Here is a 12,723-nt window from a genome sequence, read left to right as displayed (position 1 = left end):
ACGTAATGTATCGTCTTTAAACAGTGAAATGAAAAGAGGCATTCAAAATCATAAATGTGTTTTGGCAATGTGATTATATCTACGAATAATGTTCTTTTAAAGGACTGTTTTTCTTTGGGTACGTATAACCTGGCAATTAAATTCACACTGTATCAAAATTTTACAGTGTATACATGTATACTGAGGAACGGACATAACCCAGCTAGTTTAAAGATTACCCTAAAAGGAAGTTTGCAGATAGCGCCTTAAAAGACATAAATTATACCCCTGTCACCCTCCTCCCTCCCCCCCCCCCCCCCCCCCCCCCCCCGCGCTGCTCATTCACTGAACGGTAGGCCTGACGTCTTTTGTGTTGGGGACGAGGCTTGCCTAGTCAAGGGCTGCAACGGAATGAGTCACAGACGAATCTCCTGGTATGCGCCCCATCCTAGGGAACCCCTCCTATAAGTATGTATTAAAACTGGGGGCTTGACCCGAATGTTTAGTCATAAGGATGACGCCTGTATGACGAGGGTCAATCGGAGTGGGTTTCGCCACCGGGCCACATCTACTCATGTTGACCGCTCTCGCACCCTCAACGTTAAAATACGTTAAGTCAGTTCGAAAGGAGAGTCACGGAGCTGTGCGAAGAATATTAATTATTTGAGAGAAATACCTGTGTTTGGCTGACATTTTGTCCACGGTGGCGCACTTCGTAGTTCAGTTTAAGTTAGATAGCCAGTAACTAAATCACTCGGCTCTGGAATACCTGTCAGTTGCGAAGTTGTCAGTCATAACGAAACATAGCGGTTGCGGCTACACTTGTTAGGTGAGTATACCGTCTGTGTGTATCTCTCTCTCTATATATACTCACCTGCTCCAATAATGATACGTGCAGTGACAGTGAAAGAAATTCCTACTCAGTCTGACGGTAACAAAACAATAAGCTCAGTAAAATGTTATCTTCATTTAGATATACCCGTACTAAATTAAATGTAATTATAGCAACTTATCATAAAGCTTGTACATGTGACTATTTTTTTTTGCTCGTAAAAGTGACGCCAGCTTAACAATTTCAAAACAGGTTCACCTTACTTTAAATTCCGTTCCGTGTGACGGGGCTATGTCCAGACGACGATTTCCAGACTGTATTGTATGGACCGTCACAAAAACACGACGGAAGTTTCATTGTATACAAGAATACAGTGCATGAATAAAACTTTTCAACATTTGACAGGAGCTAGTATGACATCATGTTAAAACGTTTTAACAATATAGCGGTTTTGCCTCATGCACCTACTTTTTGGAAATGTTGGGCGAGTTATGGCCGAGACTTTAAGGTGCTTGCAGTTCAATAGAAAGCACGAGGTGCAGGTTCAAATCCGGTCTTGAGCAGGGAATTTGTACACTCACCGCTCTTACTGTATTTAATAGGTCTTTAGTGAATAAGTGGCCGACTACCACGCACGTCTAGTCGTCTACCCAATATGATCTTCATATTAGTAGGTCACACGTTGAAAGGTTCATGAGTAGCTTACCAAAGGTCGGTGGTTTAACACCGTGAACTCCGGTTTGCGCCACCAATAAAACTGTTCGTCATGAAATAAGTGGATAATTCCTAAGAATAGCTGGCATTTAATTTTGTTTCCTGGATATTAAATTGTCATACGGATCATGGGCTCGCCCGGTTTCAAGAAGTTTGGCTTTGTATTGTGACTTATCAATACTTGCGGTCTATCTGACTGATTTATGTGAAAATCGTAAACAAAACACAAACAGGACAATCGGTCATCTCTTCCTGAATTTATCTGTACGTGCAGCTGTACCCAAAAGCCTCTCGTTCTCACTACAATGCAACACTCCCAAGGTGGCGTAAAGCTATGACCATCCATTCTTTCCATAAATGTATCTCATCTTGGGGAATCTTTTTTTTTTCATCTCATAACAATGATTCATCAGACGGATTCATGCATCATATTACAATCATCTACATTTTGGGGTTTATTTTCCACTTTTTTCTCTGACAAAGACGGATATACATACACGAACTTGTATAGGATTACGTCGCACAACAGTGTATGGTTCATCAACACGACCGTAGAGTTGATAAAGTTTGTTTTAATTTGCCCAATAAAAAATGCCTAGATCAAAAGCATGTGCTCTGTAATTGTGTGTGCATATATGAGGTGTCTGAGTCATATGTACTCTAATTTAAACAACTGACGGGCTTTCATATATACCATGTATATTTTCTATAATTAAATTTGCGCACCGGAAAAACCCCCTCACATACAATGGCTGTTTTCAGTCCAGTCTATAGTATATTATTATCAGATATACTACGGTTTTAATTAATAAACCCCGCTAAGATCCGTCTACAATTGCAAGGAATGAATTCCCACATAAGCACGTCCGGTAGTATATAACTAGTCATATTTACTGTAGAAAAATATGTATTTAGTGTTCTGGAAACCTCATGTGGTATATGATGACTAATAATAAAATAAGATACTACACCATTCAAAAACATTGCGTAACATTATTGTGTTATTTATTTTATACTAAGGCAGTGTGATGATAGACAAAAATGTCTGTGCTGTTTTGGTGTCGAGTCTTAATGGAACCCCCTCACCTGATACCTGATAAACCAGATTACGTAGACCCGCAGCCGAGCATGCGAGAGCTAGATTCGAACCCGTAAACTCACAGGAAAGATTCGATCGAGAGCAACAATTTATCTACTTGGTCAGCGAAGTGTCAACAAATGACTAAGAAAATAAGGCATATAAGGATATAACCTCACTCAGCACATGTTGATATTTTGGACTGGCTTATAGTATTGCTAGGAATGTGGACACTCCTAAGCTTCCGTTTGCACGTCAAGTATAACTATACACTGTGGCGTACATGTCTGTGCGTGGCTTACACAAGCTCGTGCGTGTCCGCATGTGTAATTAATGGCCAATAGTGTTTTACGTATACTGTAAAAATATACGCCAGGGCTCGAATATGTTCAGAAGCACTTCAGAAGCAACGAATAATTGCTGTTAAGTCATTACATGTATAAACACCTCTTGGCATAAGATATAGAACCTTCGCTATACGCGATTAATTCTGTTTATTTATTTAGGTATTTAATTCACTGGTGTTTTACGCCGCTCTAAAGAATATTTCACTCATATGACGACGACGAGCATTATGGTGGACAGTTGTAACTGCCGGTTATGACGATACATATGACCTATAAAGGAAGGACAACCTGCGTGTGGTCGTGGCTTTTACCCGGGACCTGCCCGGTTTCCTTCCACTATAATGCTGACCGCAGTCGTATAAGTGAAATATTATATGTGAAGGAGCACTACAGAGTCACGTGGTTACATTGTGAGCACTACATATAAATTATGAAACAATGCAATAGCCAAGCTTGTACAAATTTCGTACTCATACACGAATGTAGGCCTACATGTATATCGATTTTTATTAAATGGCTCTCAGTGTTACGTCAGTGTACACTGCAAAAATGTCATCACTGGTACGGCAGGAGTGAACGAAGTCGGGCAGATTTCCGAGAAAACCGCCACACTTTGTTTGGAATCTAACAAACTTCCGCATTCGTATCGGCGGGAAGTGAACTCGATCACGTGGAGGTCAAATGCCGGCCATTTGCGGCGAGAGCTACGCTTCCATCGGGGACCTGTGTTGATTCGAACAGGTGTACCCCAGATTAACACACTGGCTTGGATGACTTGAACTGGGTACTGTGTAGAACTGTTATTTCTCCTGCACAGTCTTGTTTCTATATTCACGTACCGGTACTTATAAAGGCGAACAGCTTGGTGACTTCACTTGACTTTCCCAGTCCAACGACTTCCTCTGAAAGAGCTTTCCCGAGCACATGCCGTCTCAGTCTGCCCTGCCTTCTGTCTTAACGTTTTACTTGTCAGTGTAATGGTTATTTCTTCGAAACATTTTTTTTTTGGATTTGACTCCTTATTCTGTGTATAAAGCCCATCCTGTCATAACCGTTCATTCTACACAATGATTCAGCTTAAACTTTGGCATTAACGGTTATAATATAGTCTGAACTGAAGTCAAAATGTCATGAGGCTCTACGAAATAATTCACCAGTTATATCTGACAAGACGCCAATTATCACACTGTGCTGTTGCTCTATTCTCCTAATGTTTTCATGCATTGCATATATATATGTAATGTTTATGTTCAACTGACAAAAAAAAATTGCATGAAGATGTGAGATAAGGCTAGGAGGAGACGACAATGCGATAATTGGTAACCGGACACGAACCGGTAACCGGTGATGGAGGTTCATGTGATACTTCAGCCACAGTGACGCCATCTGCCTCCTATGCTGTAGCCTTTTATATTCTAACACGCGACGAACGATCTTTAGAGCGGAATTCAGCTTGTGTAGTATTCTCCACAAAGTGCTGTGGTAAGTCACGTCTTTACTTTCGTGGAGTCTCCATTAGCCTCTTCATACCAGATCTCTGCATCTTCCAGGTGGTGTAATCCGTCTTGTATAACACAATAACATAACATAACATAACAGCGTATTTTCTATGTCTTGCCCATCAACCGTTTCATTCTTTTGCAAGTTTTGCAACGAACGGCACAGAGGAAAGGTACGTACAGGAATGTCTAGTGTAAGATGGATCTATTTTTTTCTATACTGTATTGTGCACACATCGTCTTAGGTTTTTTATTTGAGTAAAAAGTCGCCTCAGAAAAAAGTTAAGAACAATCGCAGTGATCATAAGGGACTGCTTTGAGGTCTTTCTCCTGCCTGACTGAGGACGACGTTGTTGTTGTTGTTTTTATTGTTGAGGATGGTGTATATTTTTTTTTTGGTCAAGTTTGGGTGCACATTTGAAATGTGCATGCGTCGCAGCTTGTGACTGTACATTGGTTATTTTCTATGTTCTTTTTTATTTCTTTTAGATTCCTGATTAAGCTTGCATGAATTATAACAATACACCGTATATTCACTGAAAAGAGTAAAACTTGAGAAAGGCTGAAAGGTTGAGAATTGAGAAAGGTTGAAAGGTTGAGAATTGAGAATGGTTGAGAACTGAGAAAGGTTGAGAACTGAGACAGCTTGAGGAGTCTCTTCATTTTGTACAGCTTTTTAACGATATGAACATAACGATACTATATGACAACCGCATATCCGGAGATATGGACATACTGATTAATAGATCGTTCCACAACAGCCACATATAAAAAAAATCAAAAAACCTTTGTTTTAGTATTCAGACACACGTTTAATTAAGTATACCATCCCTTTACTCTTCACATACAGAACATATGATTTGTATATGCACGTAACCACACTCGCACTGTCTATTGTATCTTACTTATATCAATGTATACCACATGTGCAAAATGTACATATAACTATTTTAGTTTTATATAGCCTTAACCTCTCATGCGTAACAGATAGGCTAGAAAAAACGTTCAGTTAGCTGGTACAAAAAGAGACAGACAGCTGGTTTATGTACACGCGGATAATAGCGTGGGACAAGGTGCCACGACACCACTTCTATTATATACTGAGATATTCCCAGATATTAAATATCACTACGATAGCAATCGATATCACTTTATAAAATAAGAGTTGAGAGCTTATTACCTTTACATTATGCAAAGCAAGATACTATGTATGGAATGTGGTTGTTAGAGTATTTCATAGAGTGTAAAATGTATTGTTCCCAACACAAAACAAGTGAGCCACTTAAAGAACACATGAAAAGGTATGATAAACGAAGAGTATGGTAAGAAAATGAAGAAAGGTATGCCAAACAAAAACTGAGATTTTTTTTCATTTTTGAGGCGTATTTTATGTTTCCTAATGACCGCTGTATTTTATGCGTAGTCCATGGTCGAAAATATTCGGTAATGACGTCACCCTTGAACCTGCTGGGACCGCGGGACCGGCTTAGCTCTCCTTATTCGAACTCTCACCAAAACAAAGTTGTTTTGACAGCTATCACAGTTGATGTCACAGCAGCTGGTTACTTAATTTCCGCCATGATTACTGGGGAGTTTAGAGCTATGTTTACGCCAAAAGAAGAAAAGTGATAAACTTTCTTGTACATTCATATGTTAGGCCACTTTACTTACTACCTATTAAGAAATAAAATCCAAGCGTATTTACAAGAACAGGTAGAATAAAACCCTGACTGAGTCAAATCGACAACAGGCCGTACCTGTTACGTCTGACCATTTGTCAGCTATCACGCTGTCGTCACTGCTCTGGTTTTACTCTCTGTGTTGTACGCCTTTAATTGTATTGTAGTCCTGCATAAACAGGATTCTGCTGGCGGACTAAGCCTGCCCGAGGCCTGGTCCCTTCAATATTGTTTTCATGTGATTGTATGTTAAATGGAATGACAACACATCATTTTGAATATTTCTAGACCGGTGACGTCTATTAAGTTACAGTTAACATCACTGCATTTGTTTTCTCTAATTTTGCTTAAGCCACGGTGCTAGTGGGCGTTTAAATTGCTACTATTTATGCATTTACATGATCAGTTAGAATAAAACCCTGACTGAGGTAAATTGACAAGATTCCGTATTTCGCCGGTTACGTGTGACCATTTCCCAGCTATCACACTGTCGTCACTGCTCTGGCTTTACTCTCTATGCTGTACGTCTATCACACTGTTGTCACTGTTCTGGTTTTACTCTCTATACTGTATGTCTATCACACTGTCGTCGCTGCTCTGGTTTTACTCTCTATGCTGTACGTCTGTCACACTGGTGTCACTGCTCTGGTTTTTCACTCTATGATGTACGTCTATCACGCTGTCCTCACTGCTCTGGTTTTAATTTCTATGCTGTACGCGTCTACCACACTGTCGTCACTGCTCTGGTTTTACTCTCTATGCTGTACGTCTATCACACTGTCGTCACTGCTCAGGTTTTACTGTCTATGCTGTACGTCTATCACACTGTCGTCACTGCTCTGGTTTTACTCTCTATGATGTACGTCTATCACACTGTTGTCACTGCTCTGGTTTTACTCTCTCTGCTGTACGACACACTGTCGTCACTGCTCTGGCTTTGCTCTGTATGCTGTACGTCTATCACACTGTTGTCACTGCTCTGGTTTTACTCTCTACGCTGTACGTCTATCACTTTGTCGTCACTGCTCTGGCTTTACTCTCTGTGTTGTACGTCTATCACACTGCTCTTGTTTTACTCTCTACGCTGTACGTCTATTACACTGTCGTCAGTGTTTTGGTTTTACTCTCTATACTGTACGTCTATCACACTGTCGTCACTGTTCTGGTTTTACTCTCTATACTGTATGTCTATCACACTGTCGTCACTTCTCTGTTTTACTCTCTATGCTGTACGTCTGTATTATATCAAGTATCCTTTGAATGTAGATCGAGATTTTTAAAAATATCACTAATATAAATATCGTGTCTAATAAATCATCACATGCTGTAATAATATTCAAAGAGGCTATACCTGAAATTTTGGGCGAAAAATCGATTAAATCGAAACATCTCCGTCAAAGCCTCTTTAATACTATATTACAAATGTAAAGTGATTGAAGTCGAATGTGATTATCTTAGAACTCTGGGCAAAACAAACTGTAAACAAGCCTGTGTATATCATTGTTGAAGCTATCAGAACTATGCTACAAACGTTTACAGAAATGTAGTATTTTTCACAGTACGTCACCCGCATCAACATATATGAGCGCTCTGCAGTGTTTTGACGGTTACGTCCATACAAAGTCTTTCAAAGAACGATGACTCCATGCAAAGAGCTTACGTAGCATCTTTGACTTCTCCATCCTACAGAGAACGTTTTTGACGTACTTGTCAGAATATACTTGTACATTTCTATCACTTCGATAAATAAATATAGCTCATCGTTTACTTTTAATTTTTTCCTCGCGCAGCTAGAATCCATTCCTCATTACAAGTTGCTCTTGGGCTCTCTCCGGAAAAGTTGCCTAAAACGTTATATTTGACCGGGCCACAGTTTCGTACTTAGTTTAGTATGCCCTTAACTACCATGACAGTATGCCCTTAGCTACCATGGCAGTATGTCCTTAACTACCATTACTTAGTATGCCCTTTACTACCATGACTTACTATGCCCTTAACTACCATGACTTAGTATGCCCTTAACTACCATGACTTAGTATGCCCTTAACTACCATGAGAACGTATATTGTAGAGATATGAAGTACACATAGCTAAGGGTTACTTAATACTAAATATGACCCCTGGTTTGGCCGCAACCTTTAGACAGGTTTGTACCGTTACCAGGCCAAGGATGAACATTAACTCCGGGCACTCCGGAGTTTCAATCACCTCAAAAGTAAATTACTTAGTTCGGCATTTGACACCAATCAATAAAAAAAATCAGTTGAATATTTTTTTCATAGAGCATATCTTTCATCTTTTACAGAATATTTCCATTTTTGCTGAATCCCGTGACATCCCTCCCGTCGACATCATGGCGGCTGTTGCCAAGCAATCAAAGACGCGAGGGAAGAAGAAGCGAGTCCAGAGAACTACGTCTAATGTGTTCGCCATGTTTGATCAGGCCCAGATACAGGAGTTCAAAGTACGAGAACACTAAAAATAAATGTGTTAATTTTAACAGCAAGCCTGTTGCCTGAATGATGCTAGAATATATTCTGTTATTAGAACACAACATTTTGTCATATTCAACATAGTATTCTGTAAATCTAGTGGAATCCTTGAATTAAATTAATAGAATATGTGTGTTATATTTATGAGAATAATCTGCCACAATAGCAGGGATCAGTTGTTCGAAGGTTTATTCAATTTAGGGCAGGCTTAAATCTTCACACCAATCTTATATTAAGCAAAATAAATGTGACTTCTGAACAACTGGGACCGGAATGCATTCTGGCATCACTCAGGCAACTCGCTTCCTGTTAGAATTAATGGATTAGTTTTTTAGGTGTACGCACTAAATCCAGATGACTTCTCAGAACTGAAAGGTTAATTTCTAAACCGCGAAGCACAGGTCGGAATGATACAAACTATGGCTGTGCTGCACAACAACCGAGATTTTTGGAGAACAATATCCGTGCGGTGCATTTCAGAATGATCCAAATTTAAGACATTACTGTACTAATCTTCTTAAGTGTCGTAAGTCTTTTATGGTGTTGTATTCCTGCATAAACCAGGGCTCTGGTGATTGACTAAGCATCCCCGAGGCCCGGTCCTTTTACATTGTTTTATTATTATTGTATGTTAAATGTGATGATAACACAGCATTCTGATTGATTCTAGATCATTGACGTCTAATAAAGGGAAGTAACATCACTGCATTTTTTTTTTATCCAATTCTGCTTAGGCCACGGTGCCAGTGAGCGTGTAATTTGCTACTATTTATGCATTTACATGAATTGTTAGAGTAAAACCCTTACTGAGGTACCGGCCCGGATAGCACAGTTGGCAGAGCGTCCGCTTCGGGACCGGTAGATCCAGGATCAATCCGTGATCGAGTCACACCTAAGACTTTAAAAGAGGAAGTTGTAACATCGTCGCTTGGCGTTCAGCATGAAGGGGATAGAGAAGGGGTTGACCCGTATCAGTATAATGGCTCGGGCGGGGCGGCTTACTTGCCTACGGTAAGTCGTCTCAGTGAAGCAGCACTAAATAAAAGAGCGGTGGAAATCCGTCCTGCAACAAGGAGGCACATTACACGTACATGCACCCTGATGATTCCTTCGTCGTCATATGACCGAAAAATTGTTGAGTACGACGTTGAACCCCAAGCACTCACTCACCCTTACTGAGGTAAACAGACAAGAGAATGTATTTCACTGGTTACGTGTGACCATCAGTTGATTTTGAGTCATCATTTGAGTCGTCGCTTCTTTGGTTTTTCTTTCTATGCTGTACGCCTATCACACTGTTGTCGCTTCTTTGGTTTTTTTTCTCTATGCTGTACGCCTATCACACTGTCGTCGCTTCTTTGGTTTTTTTTCTCTATGCTGTACGTCTATCACACTGTCGTCGCTGCTCTGGTTTTTCTCTCTATGCTGTACGTCTATCACACTGTCGTCACTGTTCTGGTTTTACTCTCTGTGCTGTACGCCTATCACACTGTCGTCGCTTCTTTGGTTTTTCTCTCTATGCTGTACGTCTATCACACTGTCGTCGCTGCTCTGGTTTTTCTCTCTATGCTGTACGTCTACCACACTGTCGTCACTGCTCTGGTTTTACTCTCTCTGCTGTGCGCCTATCACACTGTCGTCGCTTCTTTGGTTTTTCTCTATATGCTGTACGTCTATCACACTGTCGTCGCTGCTCCGTTGTTTATCTCTCTATGCTGTACGTCTATCACACTGTCGTCGCTGCTTTGGTTTTCCTCACTATGCTGTACGTCTTTATTGTGTTGTATTCCTGCATAAACCAGGATTCTTCTAGTGGGCTAAACTTAATGTCTAGTCCCATTGCATTGTTTTTATGTGATTTGTATGTTCACACTATGTTGAACTCCATGGTCACAATAACCATAGCTGACTGCTTCCAGAGCTATAATATTTATTTATATACTTGATTGGTCTTTTACTTATACAATACGGCAGTGGTAAGAAGATACTGAGTCATTGTGCTGAAGAGCCCGCTAACTACATGTAATAGGCTAGGGGGCCACAATGGACAGCTTATATACCTCCACACATCTAAGCATTCCGCTGTATATAGCATTCATATATTAATTAACTTAAAGTGGTTAGTCACCTGACAAAGTTCCCGGAAAGAAGGTCAAAAATTGGTGAAACCTTTATATTTACACGCTGATGCCGCTTCTGTATTATTATTTCAGTGGGCAGCGTTTTCAGCCTCTTACTTACATCCGTGTTGAAGTGCATTCTTTTTTCTTCCAGGAGGCGTTCACTATGATCGATCAGAACCAAGATGGGTTTATTGACCGAGATGACCTTCAGGAGACGCTCCGCTCCCTGGGGAAGGATCCCGGGGCTCAGGAGCTGGATCAGATGGTCAATGAGGCCCCCGGACCCCTCAATTTCACCATGTTCATTACATTGTTCGGGGAGAAACTGACCGGTACTGATCCCGAGGATGTCATCAGGAACGCATTCTCATGCTTTGATGACTACAACTTAGGTAAGCAAATGTAACGTCATGAATGCATGGAAGATATTCATTTATTTTTTTTTGATTGTTTTTGAGTGTTTTTCGCCACACACAATGGCTTTTCACTTTTTTATGGATCAGTTTTGTGGGTGGAGAGAACCGGCCTGCCCAAAATAAGGTTGACAAATTAACTCCTTAACATAATGTCTCAGCCGAATTAACTGAGCTAGCTAAATTACCTCCATGGAATCTAGCGACTAATGAATGTCAGCTTATCAGATAAGGTGATATACTTTAACTTGATGAATTACAATCGATGAATTGTAAAACCATAAAACATATTTTTATACAGGTAATGTTACATGACACTTCTAACAGTTCAATAGTGGTTATTATTCTGTCGGGGTTGGGTGGGGGCTGGATGTACAAGGAACCCTAAGCTTTTAAACCAGCGACCTCTGGGTAACGCACATATATGCTGTCAAGTACATGCCCGCGGATCGTCCAGACCATTACCCCTATGCTGGTTTGTCACAAAAGAGCAATATTTTGACCCGTTGATGTATTGATGTTTTGTTCTTTTCTCAGGAGCGATAGATGAGGAATTTCTAAAGGACAAGATGATGACAATGGGTGATAGATGGTCTGAGGATATGATCGACGAGCTCTTCCACGTGGCACCGATCAAAGATGGTCGCTTTGACTACATGGAGTTTACCCGTATGATAAAACACGGGAATAAAGACAAAGAGGAGGAGGCACAAAAGTGAGGGGCTGTCCTAGTGATGCATTATTGACAGGTGTAGAAGTAAAGTTCGTTCGTTTCTTGTGTGGACATTGGACTGTAGCTGTTGATTCGTTAATGGGGAAATTAGACGGTAAATAACAACTTTCCACAGTGAAATTAGATTGCTGTCGACAGAGTTCGATGCTTAAGTAGGCTGCAAGCTGACAGTTGTCGCTGTGAAACGGAACTGCAACCGGCAGTTTTTAGTTTGTTGTGTAATAATTTTACTTACGAGATTCGCGATGCATTGTGCGGGTTTTGCAGAGATTAAGCTATATACATTTTATTTCGATCTTACCGCGAGAAAATTTGGCACTTGAAACGTGCTTAAACTTTATTAGTTAAAATGGTAGGTAAAACCGGACTTAGTTGTGCAATATATCTCACTGATGGGTATAACGTTTCAAAGATTCCTTTAAAAGGCCAAAATTTCAGACGAAAGTCTGCCCACAGGTATTAGGAAACACATATCAAAATGAGGAGACGTTGGAAAATTCTTTACCACGCCTGGAAGAGATGCAGTGTTATAAAAACAACGCTCTACGATCTCACATAAATCTCCTTCTATTATGTCCGGATTGACCCACGTCATTGAGAGTTATCTGCCCCTGTTTAGCGTGTCTGCATGTAGTTTGAAAAGCAACTGTTTGCTATATTTACACTTTCACAGGACCAAGTGACAAATGTATGTACGCGTGTTACTAATAATTGTTGCACTATATTGTTGAAATAAATATGTATTTGCATGAAAATGTGTGTTTTCTTCAGCCGGATGCTTGATACTGTGAGTCATCACTTAATATGCAGGTAGTTTGTTGATTAATTCTGCCA

The 12,723-nt window shown here is 40.3% G+C and overlaps 1 protein-coding gene across 2 annotated transcripts; it reads left to right on the top strand.

Moving 5' to 3' along the window:
* Positions 1–626: 626 nt before the first annotated feature.
* LOC135463557 (myosin regulatory light chain-like) lies at positions 627–12,203 on the top strand. 2 transcript variants are annotated; one of them, XM_064740854.1, is made up of 4 exons: positions 627–808; positions 8,434–8,592; positions 10,895–11,135; positions 11,694–12,203. In XM_064740854.1, exons 2-4 carry the CDS (start codon positions 8,482–8,484, stop codon positions 11,873–11,875), a joined length of 534 nt encoding a protein of 177 aa, XP_064596924.1. In that variant the 5' UTR covers positions 627–808; positions 8,434–8,481; the 3' UTR covers positions 11,876–12,203. The 2 variants fall into 2 exon arrangements, with proteins under 2 accessions (XP_064596924.1, XP_064596925.1); XM_064740855.1 differs by lacking the exon at positions 627–808 and adding an exon at positions 4,469–4,500.
* The last annotated feature ends 520 nt before the right edge of the window (positions 12,204–12,723 follow it).

The sequence above is a fragment of the Liolophura sinensis genome, chromosome 3 (assembly GCF_032854445.1).
Source record: "Liolophura sinensis isolate JHLJ2023 chromosome 3, CUHK_Ljap_v2, whole genome shotgun sequence".
In the NCBI taxonomy this organism is placed as follows: Eukaryota; Metazoa; Mollusca; class Polyplacophora; order Chitonida; family Chitonidae; genus Liolophura; species Liolophura sinensis.
Note: the sequence above shows the minus strand (reverse complement) of the source record. Positions and strands in the feature narration are given on the sequence as shown.

Excerpts from the sequence above, each read along its gene's own strand:
- LOC135463557 (XM_064740854.1), top strand. The coding sequence starts at position 8,482 with ATGGCGGCTGTTGCCAAGCAATCAAAGACGCGAGGGAAGAAGAAGCGA. Across the intron at positions 8,593-10,894 it reads CCCAGATACAGGAGTTCAAA|GAGGCGTTCACTATGATCGA; the intron begins GTACGAGAACAC and ends TTTTTCTTCCAG. Across the intron at positions 11,136-11,693 it reads CTTTGATGACTACAACTTAG|GAGCGATAGATGAGGAATTT; the intron begins GTAAGCAAATGT and ends TTCTTTTCTCAG.